The sequence below is a fragment of the Anthonomus grandis genome, chromosome 5, assembly GCF_022605725.1.
Source record: "Anthonomus grandis grandis chromosome 5, icAntGran1.3, whole genome shotgun sequence".
Lineage (NCBI taxonomy): Eukaryota > Metazoa > Arthropoda > Insecta > Coleoptera > Curculionidae > Anthonomus > Anthonomus grandis.
Genome location: NC_065550.1, coordinates 18,765,213 through 18,783,340, shown reverse-complemented (window position 1 = coordinate 18,783,340; position 18,128 = coordinate 18,765,213). Strand labels below are relative to the sequence as shown.

Sequence of the window (18,128 nt, the reverse complement as noted above, 5' to 3'; positions counted from 1 at the left end):
ACCAATCTAGGCATACTTACCCTATCATCTGTTTATATACTTGAAATCGCGGAATGTGAACAGACTAGTCCACATATATCAACGCTTGACTAGGTGTCAAGCGTAGTGGTGTGGGTTTTTTGGCTCTTAAGCTTTTTAATAAGATACCTGGCAAACTTATAGAACTACCATTTTTGCAATTTAAATCCCAGTTGAGAAATATACTAATCGAAATCTCATTTTATTAGGTATTTATAGAGTTGCCACGAGACGAGACGAGACGAGATTAAGAATTGTCTCGTCTCGTCTCGAAAGTTCGAGACAAATATTTTTCGAGACGAGACGAGACAAGCTTATGTCTCGTCGAGACAAGACCTTATCTCGTCTCGTCTCGTCTCGTTTTGTCTCGAAAAGTTCTGATACCTATGTAAAAGCCCAGGATAAAACTTAAAAATTTTTATAGACCCCAATAAACAATAAACATATTATAGGTAGTTAAGTATGAAAGTTAAAAAAAATCATATTCGATTTTTAAATTAATTGGGCAGGCAGGCATGTTGGGAAAGATTTTTTTGAGATTTAATAAAATATTTATATGAGCACCCCATTAAAGTCATGCAAAACGCATTTTCCAACAATCTATAGTAAGCAATAATATAAAGCAGTCATAGTGTTTTTATAAAAGCGGCAATAGCAGAATATTGAAAATAATAATTTATATGCATTTAAGCTACAGTTGTCAACATACCTATTAACAGCAGAAAAATATCAATAAAATATTAGAAAGGTAGGTATTAAATTATTAAATAATGTTATTTTTAATAAATTTAATATTGATTTGTTATTCGTTAAGAAAAAGTTATGTTATGGTTGTCACAGAACTAAGTATTAAAAAAAACTATTAGTTACAATATTTAATATTTGGTCATTATATGCAGCCATAAACATATTACCCTTTTTTCCCTAGATTTTCAAGTACTCATCAAGTATATTTTACCCAAGAAGGTTTTTTTTATCATTGCCATATGTTACACGCCATATGAAAAAAGCTGGCTTGGTTGTTACGAAACAACGGAATAGACTCAATGCAGAATCATTGCTTAAATTCATGGTACAGTTGTATATTAAAAGATAAACTAAATATTGACTACTGAAACTTAGCTTTTTATTGGGTATTTATTTATGCCTTTTGGTATTTATTAGCAATTTGATCTAAACATTTTACGTACATAGATAAATTTGAACTAAATGTCTATTCTAATTAAGTTTATACTTATATCTTACTTGTCATGTTATATTGTTTTTTAAATGTATTTATTTGTTGTTGCTGTTTATAAAATATATTTATTTAACGTAAACTTAATTTGTTCTCGTATTTTTAATATTGAAGTTTCAGAATTTATATTATTTCTTTATAAAGAGTGCAATGTAATAACTATAATGTACCTATTAAAATATTAAACATAAATTTGTGTACTTGTTTGGCTCTATATTTTTTTATTCTAAAATTTATAATTTATTATATTTACTTTATTCCATAATTAAGTAAGTAATTTATTATAAAGGGTATACACAGCCTTTGAAGCATGGCTTAGAAGGTTATATAGGAATACTTATTTTAAGACAAAAATTCTAATAATCGTATCGAACATATTACCTGTAGACGTCGACATTTTTCATAGACTTTTTTAACAGATGACAAAGTATCATTCGATTTTGTTTGTTCGAGACGAAAGATAGGTATTAAAAAACATAATATGTATGTGAATATATTATTAAATAGGAGCCTCTTCAAATAATAATAATAAAGCAAATTGCAAAATGTTGCAAAACCAAAACTCTAGGGACAAATCGACATGTTATGAATGCAGTTAAGTCCAGTGCAACGATATATTAGAATGGTCGCCCGTCAAAACACCAGCATTTTACTTCTCAAACAATGTAAATACAAGGTGAATGACATTGTTTGGCAGGTGGAATGCTGGTGTTTTGACGGGTGACCATTCTAATATATCGTTGCACTGGACTTTACCATTTTTCGGAGGGTTTCGATAGAGTTTTTCAGTTTTGTAACAGTGACGCAACTGTTCCGTCCGGTGAATGCAGGTAATATTCTTAAATTGTTGGTAAATTCAAAAAATATGGTGTTTGTTTAAAATAAGAAAGCCCACCGTTTTATGACACACCTTGTATAAAAACGTTAAGTTGAAAAAAAATGCGCAGCTAAAATAAAAACAGACGTGACTGGTCCAAGAGATTTAAATAAACATATCCCTAAATTCTAAGGATATTTTTTCCAATCTACACACCACCTGTTACGCAAATCGTAAGCCCATTAGTATAATAATGGAAAATTAAAAAAATAATCAAAACCTATTCCGTGATTTTAATGACAATTTTACCAATTATTGTTAGAAGCATTTTACATATATCGAGACGTCTCGTCTCGTCTCGTCTCGCCTTGTCTCGAACATTTTTATCTCGTCTCGTCTCGTCTCGAAATTCGAGACAAAATACTTTCGAGACGAGATAAAATGCCTTCGAGACGAGACGAGACGAGACGAGACATCTCGTGTCTCGTGTCTCGCGGCATCCCTAGGTATTTAAGGACATTTTGTAATTATTATTATGTTACTTGATATTTTTAATGCAGTATTTATGATCATATATGTATTTTTTGTTTTGTTGACTTGTGGAAATGCTTGTTTGTTGGCACCAATAAATGAATTTAAAGATGGTTAAGGTTATTTAAACATTTCTGCTTGATCTCATTTCAAATCCCCTGCAACAAATAGGGCTTACCATTTTAAAAAATTACACTGATCTTTAAGAAAACTACCTCCACGGACGCATGTCCCTCTCTGTCCTGAACAACTTTGGTGTCAAAAAAATTTCTGCATCTCGCTTACTTTCGGAGCAATCTGGGTACATGTAATAAAATGACTTCCCTATTTTATTTTTTTTAGTAGATATTACTAATAATTACAGAAGGATATGTTAGTCAGAAAGCATCCTAAGGTACCTGAGGGGAATAAGGCCTTGCTAAGAAAAAAAGTGAATAAAGTGAAATACTGTAATGTTAATATTTAGTTTAATACACCAAAGTGCTTATAAGGTTATATTAATTTTAACAAACTTAAAAAAATAATCTCTAAAAAAACTAGAAAACAAAAAATAAATATTAAGAAAAATAACGCAAATCGGCCTTATTATCCGATGGAGGTTTAATAAAGCCTATACATAAAAATGGCACAACTCGTTAATTGGGCGAAGTTTAGCAGCCATCGGGACACTCAAAATCATCCATGTCGACTGTTAAACCAACATCGGGCTAAGTGCTCGAGGAATTCTTTAAAAAGTTCGTTAGTCATGTAGCCTTTTCTTGATTTTTCCGCTAGAGTTCCTGGTGGCAAATTATCATGTAATTCTGGCTTTAGCCTCTTTCCTTTAAAAATAATCATAGGAGGTATTGGTATTCCAAGGGCATTGACACATCCTGTAATTGTCACACTCTCTGCATGTTCTGACGATTGAAAGTGAACACGTTTTACCCCTTTCTTAGCTAAAACGGTTGGCTGGTGGTGAATAGTCAAGCGGCATCCTTTTTCATCCATATTATAAAGTCTTTTAGGGTGATTAATTATATCAAGATCATCATACATTTTCCCTATTTTTGAAAAATGATCATCAACTATAAATTTATTAAGTTTTTGAGCCCTAGCTGGATTCATAAACTGTACTTTTCTTTATTAGAAATTACAGGATTTCGCTTCATAAAAGCCTTTAGTTAGTCTTTACCAGCAAGTTTTGAAGTTATATTAAATTGATGAGCAATTTTATTATCTTCGCAGAAGAATACTAATCGACGAAGGATCCGTGGAGTCACAGGTAGACCTATTTCAATAAGTCTTATTATTCTTTTAACGAGATCAGCTTCTTGTTCTTCTTTTAAAATAGATTTACGACCTAGTCTTTTTATTAGGATTCCATTCTGAACATGATTTCTAATGGTTCTTCTGGGATTATTAAACCTTGCCGCAGCCCCATATGTACTCAGAGTACCGCGTTGAACAAATCGAACTGCTGTATTAAATCCTCTTCGCACCAAGATGCCCTTTTAGAAGGCATGATGTCAAAAATCACTGAAAATAAAACGAGAATAGTTTAGAAGTTTAATAATATGTTAGTAATAACATTAATTTGTCATGAGGATAATAAGGCCTATAGCTTATTTTTATAGGCCTTATTACCCATCCATGACGAAATATTATGTAAATTTATTTAAATTATGTCGGCTAAATTTAATCTAATAAACTATTGAAATCACAAAATATCCGTCTAACCAAAATATCTGCAGTTATAAATTAAAAATACAATTATAAATACTAAAATACTTACGTTTTTGTTCGTTGTATCTTTATAAGATCACACGCGGCGACCCGTCGACACAAGTTGTTGGTACTTACTGACGTCCGAAAGCGAGGAACGCGGGTAGTCCGTTCGAATGTCGTTTGTAAATGGACCAATAGGAGACGAGGACCCACCGCAATCGATTTGCGATTAATTTAAAGCGATTTTTTTGAATATAGGCCTTATTACCTGTAGGTACCTTACTGGCCTTCCCTTTTGTCTTTTAACTCCTGTGCTAAATTTGAAATGAAGAATTTTTATTGAATGATTAACTTCAGCCCCCGCGCATTATAGCAAGAAGATTCTCTACCCAACTAAGCAAAGACCAATAACAATATTAATTGTGAAATCAATCAGATTGTAAGAAACAAAAAATAATAATTTCGCGAGATTTTTTTCTGCTACATATTCGCAATTAAAATATGCAATTCTCCCTCACGATTCACCTAAAGCAACGTGTACAAATAAATAACAAGTTAAGTATAAACTATAGGTTTATTCTTACATAAAAAATACACACAAAACTTAAAAAATATTAATTCGAGCGTAGGCGAGAACTATTAAAAAATCTTAACAGTAGATAAATGCATGATACAACTAAAATCACATTGGAATCTTATTGTTCATTTAGAGAGCTGCATTACAATCCAAACTAATAATCACAAAAATGCCTAAATCTAACAATTAATCTAAGAACGTACAAAAATATATTTAAACTAACGGGTAACTGGCCTGAGTGGCAACACCACACTGGTTATCCTGGTTTCTGGCCATTTTAATATATCCCTCCGCTCCCCAAGATGGTCCCCAAGAATTCTTTACGAGCCAGTAATCTTGACCGGTTTTCTCGTCCGTACCGTAACCTACTGCCAAGACACCATGGTCAAGATCCTGCGAGCTACAGCTGGGATCCACGTAAACTCCGCTTGAGTAAAGTTGGAATGCTTCGTGGCTGGCATCAATGGCGATAGAAACGGGACCCACGGTCGCTACGGCGGCTTTGAGAGCGTCCTCATTGCCCGACTCGATATCTATGAATCCTACGTCTGTGGCACCTGAATGGTTTTAACGTATAAAAGATTAGAATTTTTTGAAAGCAGTTAAAAAGCCGCTAAATCAATATCACATAATTCCCAATTTTTATTGCGTGTAGATAAATAAGGAGTATTTTACTTGCTGCTCATGGCAGAGTCAAAAAGTAAAATATACGGTACAATAGTCGTTAGGTCATTGGGAAAAATCTTCACATTGCAATATGCAACACAACATTAGTATTTGGTGGGTTCTCTTAGATTATAGAATATCCGGAAAGTAGAATATTAATGAAAGCAGTCTTACTAAAAAATTCTTTATACTTTGCCCCAAAAATAATAGGATCCTTAAATATCTCAAAATATTTTACTTTTTACTCTTTCTAATTATTAAATCTGTAATTATGTAGTGTATTTTGGTAATTAAAGGTAATATATTTTTCATTATAAAAATGCAATGTTAAAGCTATTACTGTAAACAGAAGTATGTGAATGTGAATGAATAAAGATTGCAGAGTAAAAAATATTCTGCTATACATGATAGAATAAGGCCTGCAAATATTTTAAATGATCAAGAAAGATTTACTATTACTTTTATGTAAAAACATTTGATACTTAATATCTCTACGATTTTATTTGATTTCTCCAAAAGTACTTAAAAGAACCATCAAGCAATATTTTCGAAACGTTATATACAGGGTGTTTGAACATGGGTCCGGAAATGCTTCCTTAGGGAGCTAGAGCTCTATGAAGATAACCTTTAAAAACTAGTTTTCGTTTTATAGCTTCAGAACTATTTTAGCTACCACAACCAATTTTGGGAAATAAATTATTGTTAATATGTTTATTCTTTTGAATCTACTAAACAAAAATAATTTTAACCAGGGGCGTGGAAACTAGAAGGATATTTGGTAAATTTAACCCCATTTCTCTAAAACTTGGGTATCAGATTATGATGCTCCTATGCCTTTTGCATAAAAAAGATGCTCTCAGCAAAAATCGCTAAATATCACCGTTTTTGTAAAAATTGACTAAAAGTAAATTAAGATACAGCACCAGAATTAATTATTTTATTAATAATGCTAAAGTTCATTTGCCAAAAAGCGATAGTGCATGTAAACAAGGTTCGAGAATTAATCAGGACTGAACTGCTAACTTTCTGCTGGACGTCCCACAATACTCAAAATTGGTTGCGGTAAAGTAGTTCCGAAGATATAAAACGAAAACTGTAAGGTTAACTTTAAAGAGATCTAGCTCCTTGAGGAAGCATTTTCGGACCCTTGTGCATATGAACTTTTCTTTTTTTTTACGTTTTCAATCTATCCTAGAAATTTGTAGCATGATCAAGACAACACCCTGTATATCTACGATTATATACTGCGTGACACAGAAAAAACACTTAATAACTATTTTCCTTATCAAGGTAAACAAATAAAATTTGGTATATTGATGGAATTGCTTCTTTGATCTTTTGATATATTTAGTACTTTCTTAAATGAGACACTTGGTATATCATTATGTATTTTGATAGAAAATTTTATTCTCAGAACAATGATACTGCATTTGCTACTTTTTGTTTTATACTTATAGCAAATCAATTTTTAAAATTTTTAAATAGGGGTCCATAAATGCGTTAAAAGTTTTAATTTTTAATTAATAATCAGCGAAAAAATATTTTTAACTCCATTTTATTACTCAAATCTGTTACGCGCCTATTTAAAATGTCTAAATCAGCAATTTTGGCAATTACTTTTTTTTTTCAAATAGCCCGTTATTGGGAACAACCACTTTTGAAATAAGGTTTTTTTCCCAATAATGTGGTTTTATTCTTTTTTAAATCGGTGGATAAATAAGCTTATAAGAAGAAAAAAATTAAGTCATATAAATAAACGCATTTAATTAATTGAAATAGTATACAAGGCTTTGTTTTCTTGACTAGGAGGCTGCGTTTTGACGCGTTCTTGAATTATTTTTCAATTGGCACAATACATGACATCTTGTCAAGTGCAATTATTATTTTTCAATTTGCTTCAATTTTTTGAAAGAAATCTTGTGTTTACAAATGAAATGTTTACTGACTGTATTTCTGAAAAACTGTTAAAACGCAATGAATATTATTTTACCGCAATTATTAATTTAATAAAATTAATTTTCAATGCATTTATGGCACCTTATTTCAAAATTTAACAAATTGATTTTTTCTATGAGTATAAAACAAAAATAGCGAATACGTTATCATTATTCTCAGAATATTATTTTCTATCAAAATACGTAATAATATACCAGATGTCCCATTCAAAATAAAAAAGTTAGTGTAACTTCCTGTTAAAAGTTATTAAGTGTTCCTTTTTTCCTGTGTCTTCACTTTTTTTCTTTTCCTTTGACTTCATCCACAAAGTATTGAGAGTTATGCGAGACTGAATATATTGAAGTTAGAGAAGAAAGTTAACTTAGAAATAGGGTAAATCGAAAAGTAAGAAACGCGACGTTGGCAAAAGAAATGCTCGACAAAACAAAACGATAACAAAACTTCCTTTTGCCAGTGAGGTTTACTCAGTGCTTGAAAAAATATATCTTGATCCATCATGGTTAAATGTCTATACGCATAATGCGGTCTGGGCAAAAAAAACGGATAGGGGCGAATTCTGACCGTGGTGAATGACACATAATTTATATTTATCGTTTACCGAGATAACACAAATCAATTTCTTAAAACTTTCATGTAACCCTGAGAATGTAAACAAATTCCATTCCTCGATTTATGGATTTACGGATTCCCTTCTAAAGTAATGGCAGTTTTCAACACATGGATCTCTTTTTATCCATAGTTTTATTGTAAAACTTGTAGACATAGACATTCGCTATTTTGAAAAATTTTAAATGATTGATAAGATAAGCTTTATTAATGATTGATCATAAACAAAAACAACCCTGGTTAAATACAAATTTTTAATTAAAAAATTTAGGAACAAAAAAAAAATACTTTACTAGGTTTAAGAAATACAAGTTCAAATTAAAAGCGCCACTTTTGAGGCGCCCGGCGCATGTCCCAATATTTTAGCCCATTTGAAATTTAATTTAATCTTTAGTAATGTGAAAGATTTATTTGCTTTAAAAAGAGTCCAGGGTGAACAAAGCGATAGTTTCCAAATACAATTTCTCAATAATGTGAAGGTTACCACGCCATATAGTTTAAAATGTTTTCCATTTTATAGATTCGTTCCCACGTGGCAGCGAAGATGCCATGTGAGTAGGATCAGCTGTTCTCTATCATGGTTCTTAAGTTATCAGTGAACATAGCCCTAGATATAAGTATATAAATAATATAAATGTGAATGTAATTGATAATAAATTAATCGGATAGTAGCTAATAGATTGATTGATATGATCTTCATATTAATTTGTATCACTATTCAAATAAACATCCTGTTATAGTAGTTAATACAAATTATTCTACCAACTGAAAATACAATACATACCAGTTTCTTTGAAGGGAACAATGCTTTTATTATTATTTACGTAATGCAATGGTTTTGTTTTTAGTTTGTTAGTAGAAATAATATCTAAACATTTGGTATTTACCTTTATTTTTAGGATTGTAGTGGCACTTTTCATCTTCAGCTTTATATGAGTAACTCTCCTCAGTATCAATACCGCCGTTATCCTTAATATATCTAAAAGCATTATCCATAAGTCCACCATTGCACCCATTGTTACCATATCTGGTAGAACAATCAATCAAATTTTGTTCACTAAGAGAAACCAGCTTTTTAGTTTTACGGAAATTTTGACCTTCCAAAGCTCCAGTCTGCAATTGATGTATAATGTAAATTAGGCAACAATATTTACCATTACAAATTGACTTACAGCACTGAAACTCCAGCATGAGCCACAGTGTCCCTGATCTTTCACAGGTGTTACAGCTCCATGTTCCCTCCAGTCAACAGTATCAGGCAAGGTAACATGCGCTGGAGGAATAAATGTTGCACTCTCTAAACGATCAGATCCCTTTACAATTCCATTCTTCGTCCTGTTAAATCCATTTAGAAGTGAAACGAATTCGTGGTGAAGTAAGTCGGCGTACTTGTTCAGCCCTAACTTAAAGGTGACCTCTCCTTTTTCAAAGCGTTGATTATGTTTTGCCACTTTGTGGGCGTTGTCCATAAAGATTTTCATTCGGAAGCGTTCTTCAGTTTCAGATTCGTAAGATTTATTGTGCTGAACCTATTTTAAAATGAATACAATAATAAGTACGCCAAACGTAAATAAACAGCAAAAATACAAAATTTCAGCTTCTTTGACATTGAATAATTTATGACGACCCAAATATATTACCGAGGAGTATAAAACCGAATAAATATATTAAAAATATTAGAAATTAAATTAAATAAATATAGAATAAGTTAAGAATAAGTTATCATTTTAATTCATATCTTTAAAAAAGGTATTTATGTTGAATGTCAATACCCCAACCTTATAAAAGATTTCTTCATTAAAAAGATTTATAAAGATGCTGCCCATATCAAACTACTAAATATACAAAACGCCTTTAAATTTATAAAAATTCGAGTAGCAAAAGACAAGGTGAAGTTCTACAGACAAAAATTAGAAAATGTCTTGTATAGAATAATCATAATATAATCAGCATCCTAACATGGCATTTCGGACCCAGTCTACAGAGAAAGAGTCTTGCATACCTTATTGAACCAAACTGTCATAAAAGATCGTGAGTTAAATCTTTAGAATAACATCTTTATCTACTTTAATATAACAGAAAATAAAAAAAAATTTCTCCTAGGATGAATCAAAAAATTTATTCATATTTAAAAAGGTATTTAATTTTCAAAAACTTTATAAATAAGCCATATAAAAAAACTTAATGAGTTTACATGTTTTGATTTAACAAAATATGACCTACTTCACAAATCATATAAATAAAGATATAATGTTCATATATAAAAAAAATTAAATTAAAATTATTAATAGCAAAAATCACCATTAAGAGTTCATATCCCATTTTTGAAAACACAATAATTATGATACTGATAAACTTAAATCATAAATACAGAAGAACCATTTATTTAAAAAGCATATGCATTAAGAGTTTAATTATTCATTAATACCAAAGACAATTTATGTATATATATTCGCAGTCAGTAATGTTTACCATAAAACCTTCATTTATCTAAGGTCACTGCTACTATGACTTATCAGTCACTAACAACCAATGTTTTTCAAGCCATGATGATTTTTATTAAATTTAATATTTTAACGAGATTCTTTATTTGTGCTACATTTTAATGGGAAATATTCATAAAACAAAATGAAATATTTATCATCTTAGTAATTTATTAGTCATAAATGATTTTGATTTAACCTTTTTAGAACAATGAAAATAACACAGGAACCTATAAATCGCAGCCGGTTCGAAATTGCACAAACACAAATTTAAAGCAATGAATCATATGAAATAAAATCTTTTAGGCTTGTGGAAACAAACTGAGAACATTAAAATTAATGAAATCACTGTCAATAATATGGGGGGAGGATAGTTTTGCCAGAATTAAATAGTAGACTATATTATAATTTGACATGTTGTTATTGTTATTTGATAAAAAAAATATATTTATAATAGTAATATGACATTTAACTTACCTTAAAGGCATTCCATTGCTCCCGTACCAAGTCAAAGAAGGATACTGCTTGGCATCCCAAGATTACAGCAAATAGTACTATTAGGAACTTCATTTTAACTCTGAAATATAAAATACTTTTTAATAGTTATTTAAATTAAATAACATTGTTTTAAGGTACACAGTATGTAAATTTTTAACATACTGTGAACTTTAAAAATTTAAGCTCTTAAAATAAGGGATTGGTTCGAATCAAAGGCATTTAAGTAAAAACAAGTTAGAATCTCATCAATAGTTTCCTTGTGGTCAGTTGACAGTATTAAAAAAAGCACCTACCTGCGATTGTAGTGAATCATGAATAAATCAATCTTTGCTATTCATATGAGGCATATTATGCATGACTTCCCAATATGTACTACATTAGTATAATTTTCTTTCATAGTGACTACTTCTTTTAACTATACTGTTTTTACTTAAAAACCAATTAAATTATTTTATGAATCATATGATGTATTAGTCTTGGTGAGTCTTAGAGTGTTCAAAACTATACAGAAAAGCGATATATTTAAAAACGGATTTTTTTGTTGCTGTATATTTATCATTCTGGGGTATAAACCCAAAAAGAAAATGTTCACTTGTTATATTAAAAAGTATATTCATTAGCTTATTTAAAAACAATTTTAATTAGTCAATATTTTTCAAGAGAAATTGTAATTTTTTAAAGTACCATACCCATCCCCATATTCATCATGCTAGATATATATATATATTCCTCCAAAAATGTAAAAGTTAATTTATTTTCTCTTGGTGAATGAATCATTTAGAAGTTTCAGAACAATAAATATATTATTTATGCAGTAGCCAGCCAAGCAGGGGTTTATCAATAATAAGATTATGAGTTAGTATTGGGATTTGTTTTAAAAATTTTTTTCTTTGATATGGCGGATAAACAAACAGTGATTGTTGTCTATACTAATGTCTTTAAAGCTATCAGTACTAATAATATATGTGTATTTGTTATAAAAGTACAAAGATTTGTAGATAGTGATACATTTTAGTTTTTTGTTTGGTAATCTTATGATAAAATAGTTTAATCACCAACAAACACAGATCCTGATCCATATTGTTTGTTAAATATATATAAAGTGTATGTATGTCAGTATGTTTAGTATTAGGTAAAAATTGTAAGTACCTTGTAATGTTATTGCTGTGAATGTGTACCTGTATCTAAATAAATAAATGTTAACCATATACTATAACATAATCTTGTGGTTATTAAAACCTAAAAATTACAAATTCATAGAAGAACCAATACATACTTTTAAATTATAAAATAAGAAAAAACACATTATGAAAAAATAACAAGAGGACTAAAAATAAATAAAACTACTGCCAAAAATAGAAGTTAAAGGAAGTAAATGAAACAAAACAACAAAAGATATTATTAAAAAGTTTACTGAGGCTATAATATGCTTTAGTTAATAAACATGATATTAACTTGCATTTGAACTTTTTAATATTTAATGTTTGTCTAATAGGTATAGGAATACGGTTGAAAATTTTTTTACTAGGGTATATGATCAAGTTTCTGATAAGGGAGGATGTAGGTATTGGTAGGGGAAAATTATCTACCTGACAAGTCATATGAGCAGTGTTAGAGGAAGGTTTAGGATATTTATGAATAAGACTAACTGTTTTCAAGGAAAAAAGAGAAAATACAGTTAAGATTTTTTGAGATATGAAAATGGATTTACAAGAATCTTATAACCCAGCAGAGTATAGATATCTAACTGTTTTTTTTGAATCCCAAAAATAATGTTCACTAAGCTCTTGTTGTTTAAGCCACAAAAAGATATGTCATAATGAAGATGAGGATCAACAAGAGAAAAGTACACGGAATGTGCATCCACCCCTCCCAGCTCATGTTTTGTCCAGTTATTATTGCAAAGCATCCAGAGGATAATTTTGATGCTAAGATTTAGTATATGATCTTAAAATTGAAGGTGACCATCAATGGTAATACCAAGGAACTTGCAGTTTTCTTTGTTTTGAAAGGGGAACTCTTCACTAAACATCATGCCCTGGATGTCTCCCAATAAATAGGAACATTTTCGAAAAAAACAGAAAAAACACTGACACATCAATCGATATTTTTACTTGCGTATTTTTTTCTAAAAAGAAAAATTATACATGGTCTGTCATGTAGCAGTGGCCAATATAAACTTTCTTATATTAAATGCGACACCCTGTATATTACTCAATTTTTGAATTCTTCAGAATGTTCTACACATATTTCATGTACTACCTATTTTCAACTGTTTCAGAGATAAGTATTTTCTGAATTATTGCAAAAATTAACATTAGAAACAAAGAAAATTATTTGGTTACATAAATTCAGTAAAACACACTAAAAAACTAATAAGTAATCCTGTTTACCTCTTAAACAACAAAAAAAAAAACATTAATGTCATTGAGAGAGATGTTCAACATGCTCACCATGAAAGTTCTAGCAACATCCTAATCTTAACTACAAATTTCAATTTCGTGACCAAACTAATTGCAACTGCAGCTCATCTTTTTTAGTCAGCTAAGCCAAGGGGTTTAGTTTCATAGATATTTTTGACTTTTAAATTACTTAACATTTTGGAAATGACTATTATTAACAGTTAGGTAACTGCAGTTTTACAAATTTTGTCAAAATCAAGATATTTTAATGGAATGTGTTTTCTTTTAAAATGAATTGTAGAATAAAATTTAATTTTGTTTTTTTGACCCATACAATTTTTATTAACAAATCTCAGTTTTAAGTTTTAATTTTGCCGACATTTGGGCCTATATACATTTTTATGTAGTGAATCAAATTTTATTATAAACAATGGTCTTTCTGGCAATTAAACATAAGCTAAATAAAACTAATAATAACCAAGTTGCCAAATAGTAAAATAATTTTTACAAATACTATTTCTTCAACACAGGAGTTTAAATAGGTAGATATCTGTCAAGGTTTTTTTCTCTGTGGAATTATTCCATATCTATATAGGTAATACACAGTAATTTGTGATGAAATAAAACCTTCATCAAATAATCCCACAGTAAAAATATATCTTGTGAGAGATGGTACTGCCAACCAACTCTAAATGATAGTGTAGGCATTTATAACTAGCTCATGAGTGGATGTAATTTAATAAAAGTTCATATATTTCCAAAATTTTAAGAAAAAATTTAAATGTTTTGGATCACATATTGACCTATTTAATTATTTTTATTTCACAACTAACCAAAATTTAAACTTTAAATATATCTTTAAAATAAAAATTTAATAGTCTTTTTTAAAAACAAAACAGAATTATCATTTGAAAGACATTTTTTAGGCACATGATACCACAAGTTAAATGTTTTCAACCATATAGTGTTTCTTGACCAACAATAAATTCCCTAGAGAATATTTCCATTAACTTTGAAAAATAAAACCTCTAATAGCTGTATGAGCCAATGTTTTCTATAATTACATGCAGAAAAAAATCAGATATATGTAGTTTATAATACATACTTGCCTTTCCAACAACAAATGAAAAGTATTCAAATGAAAGTTAACAGATGCTAATATATCATGCAAATACTTAATAAATATTTAACGCTATATTCTAAGAGAAAAATATTTTCTCTTTTTTAATTGAATGCTTTCTTTGACAAAGAACCAGAACAATGTGATACCATTAAAAAAAAAACCTTAGGAGAATGTACACCCAAACTTACCTTCTTCAGCTGCAAACTACGATTGAACTGATGTGACTACTAAAACGACTAATAAAGGCCCGAGCTACGTAGTTTATAAATTATTATTGCGTTATTCGCTATTTCGCTTATAATAGTTTTTCTGTTTGTCCTTGTTATCTGACCCAGACACAAACCAAAACAAAGAGATCACATGATTCTGACCATTGATGAAACATCGTCTATCTCCCTCTGCACGTTATCTTTCTTCAATTGGTTAACACATGGGCGGTTTGATGCGGACGTCATCGCGTAGCGGAATAAAAACTTGGCGCCTAGTATATACAGGATGAGGTAAGTGAAGATTACGCATTGTCCAAAATAATGGCAATTCTTCCTTTCGTCGATGAGCGGCTGGTTCCGGCGGTGCACAGTGTTTGCCCCAATGTACAAAAGTCACAAAAATAATAACGCAATTTAAAACAAGAAAAGCCATTAATGGTAAGTATAATGATTGAAGATTACAAAAAAGCCAAATATTTTAAATTCCAATGCTCATACAAAAAACTGCATAGCTTTAAACTGATAAGAGCGAGGATTTTTATTTTTAAATACATAAATGTTTGTGTGTGCAGTAGGTTCTTTATAAGTTTTCTGCAAGTGCCATTTATATTAGTAGTGTGCCCAAACATGTATTGTAATTTAACAGGTATGTATTCCTTCCTTTCCCTATTACATTACTTATTATATTACAAAATTATAAAAAAATAGTTTGACAAAATTCAATTATGTTTTTTAAAAAATGTGCAAAAATGCCCCATACGATTTTTTTGAATATGATAGCCCCACTACTCTACCTTATTATAAAACATTAAAATCTTGCCCCAATTTGCCCCCCTCTTAGTAATTAATTTTTTTAGATGTGTCCTACAATATACCAAGAAAGATCCTATTTGAAGAGTGGCTAATAAGCCCTTCAAACGAAAAGGAATATAATATTTTTTGAAAATTAAGTCATTTTTAATTCAAGAAAAGGTTTCCGAAGACATTCTAAAGCAAAATGAGGGCTATATACAGCAGAAAAGCCATATTTTTTGTTTAAAGCTTAAGGAATTTTGGGAAAGATAATCGAACACGTAGTAGAGTAGAAAAAAATCAGGTAAAGTGGCTTAATGGAAATATTACGGGAACTCTCAAAACCACAACTTCAACTTCAGAAGTAGCCAAAACTTCGAGTGACGACTCCAAGTTGATGGGCAGACCTAGAAAATCGTTCGCAGAGTTATGTCCAAAAAACAAAAGAAGACGAGTAGAACCGCTACTTAAAAGCTATTTCATGGAAGAATTATCTTTTGCTACTAATAGGTCAATCCATTTATCAGACAATAAATATTCCACTCAAAATTTAGCCAATAAAAAATGTCTTACAACCTCACAGGCTTTGGCGCTTTTTTACGACATTAATCTTTCTGTCAGAAAATACAACATTTTGCGGTCAGCTGTAAATGCGCTTCATCCAGACTGTTTCCCGAGCTACTATTCAGTGCTAATAATGAAAAAAGAATATTTACCAGACAAAATTAAAGTAACTGAAACCTCCGCTGAAGTCGACCTTCAACAACTTTTGGAAATAACCACGGATAGCATTTTCAAAACTTTAAATTTTAATAATATTCAAGACCACCACCTCAAACTTGTTTGTAAGTGGGGTTTCGATGGTAGCTCGGGACACAGTCTCTACAAACAAAAATTTTCATCGGCAACAGACACGGATGAATATATGTTTTTGACAGCAATGGCCCCGCTAAAGTTACTTGACCTTGACAACCACGGCAATGTGATTTGGGAGAATCCAAAACCGTCATCTACATTTTACTGTCGGCCGATAAAATTTATGTTTGCCAAAGAAAACTCGGAAGTTGTTCGTAAGGAAGAAGAAAAAATAAGTTAGTAAGAGAGCTTAAAGAATATAGAGTTCCCGTTCAAGAAACCATCATTCTTGTTTTCTTTGAAATGATTTTAACAATGTTTGACGGCAAATATTTTGTCCGATACAAACTCCACTGCAAAATGTATAATTTGTGGAGCCAGTCCCAAAGAAATGAACACCGATACCTATAATAACCCCCTCTTACTAACTTCGGATCCTCATTTATCTACATATAGACGATCTTTAACTAAAAACAAAAAAACTGCCTGTGACGATGAAATTAAAAAATATCTGATAAATGAAGAATTCCACGATTCTCATTCATTTTTAGATATAACGGAAGCTTTAGATACTGATACCGAAACAAAACTGATAATTCAGACTAAATTTTAAGTGGAAAATGATTTAGAATAATATCCTTTAAGTTTTTATATAGGTATATGTAATTTTTATTTTTGTTAATAAATAATTTGATTTTTTATATATTTTATTACCTAGATACATTTTTTCAAAAATATCGAAAATACAGTTTTTTTAACTACGTATTTATTATTAAATAATTTCACTTACCCGCCTATACTCCATACCTTTTTAAAATCCTATAAAAACGCCTTTTTAAAAATATAAAGGTATAAATGAAGCTGTATCTATATCTATAGATATAGGTATTTACATACTATAGGTTTTATAATAAACATAAATTCAACTTTATTTCGCTCAAACAAATACCTACACCTACATGATAGCCAGATATGGTTTGTTTATGTTCTAAACATTTTCTTAACACAACATATTCTAAACAATTTCTTAAAGGTAAGAGAGGTCCCGTATTAGAAAAACCCTGTGCAATTTCCAAAAATATGCTAGCTATGTCTCTGTAATGCATTTTGGTTGTTCTTTAATATTAATACATTAAGACATAAATATGTTTAAAACATAGGTTGTATATTACTTTTGTTCCAAAACTCCTATCTTACGCAACACTGTGCGGCGGCGTTCTGATAGGTATTGTCCATGAAATCCGACAACACTGTCACGAACAACGGCTGATAGGCACAAACTTATAAATATATTGGTTTGGTTGGTTTGTGATTTTAATGGCTTCTGCTACGAGGCAATCTGCCAGCACGATTTGGAGATTCGGGAAAACTGTCGGGTATGTACCCTGTTCCCCGAATCGATATTTTCACAATTTTTAATACTGAAATGCACGGTGACGCCTCCTCTACGATGCATCCGGCATCATCCGGCCTGGCTACCGGCGTGAATAGGTTCAGCCCTTAAACCCCTTTTATCTATGGATTCAGCTACCACTGGCAAAGGGCAAGGGCAGGAAAGGGTCTAGGAAGGGTTCCAAAGGATAGGAAAGGAAAGAACGACCACGTGTTGACTGGGTGCAGGATGACGCGGAAGTGTTATAAATATATAATA

The 18,128-nt window shown here is 30.6% G+C and overlaps 1 protein-coding gene across 2 annotated transcripts; it reads right to left on the bottom strand.

Annotated features, from left to right (window-relative positions):
* Positions 1–4,870: 4,870 nt before the first annotated feature.
* On the bottom strand, positions 4,871–14,972 carry LOC126735940 (cathepsin L). Of its 2 annotated transcripts, none has more exons than XM_050440064.1 (5): positions 14,810–14,972; positions 11,076–11,175; positions 9,288–9,644; positions 9,003–9,228; positions 4,871–5,444 (listed from the first exon to the last, which is right to left on the bottom strand). In XM_050440064.1, the coding sequence occupies exons 2-5, from the start codon at positions 11,166–11,168 to the stop codon at positions 5,101–5,103; spliced, it is 1,020 nt and encodes a 339-aa protein (XP_050296021.1). In that variant the 5' UTR covers positions 11,169–11,175; positions 14,810–14,972; the 3' UTR covers positions 4,871–5,100. The 2 variants fall into 2 exon arrangements, with proteins under 2 accessions (XP_050296021.1, XP_050296020.1); XM_050440063.1 differs by lacking the exon at positions 14,810–14,972 and adding an exon at positions 11,390–11,424.
* Between the last annotated feature and the right edge of the window lie 3,156 nt (positions 14,973–18,128).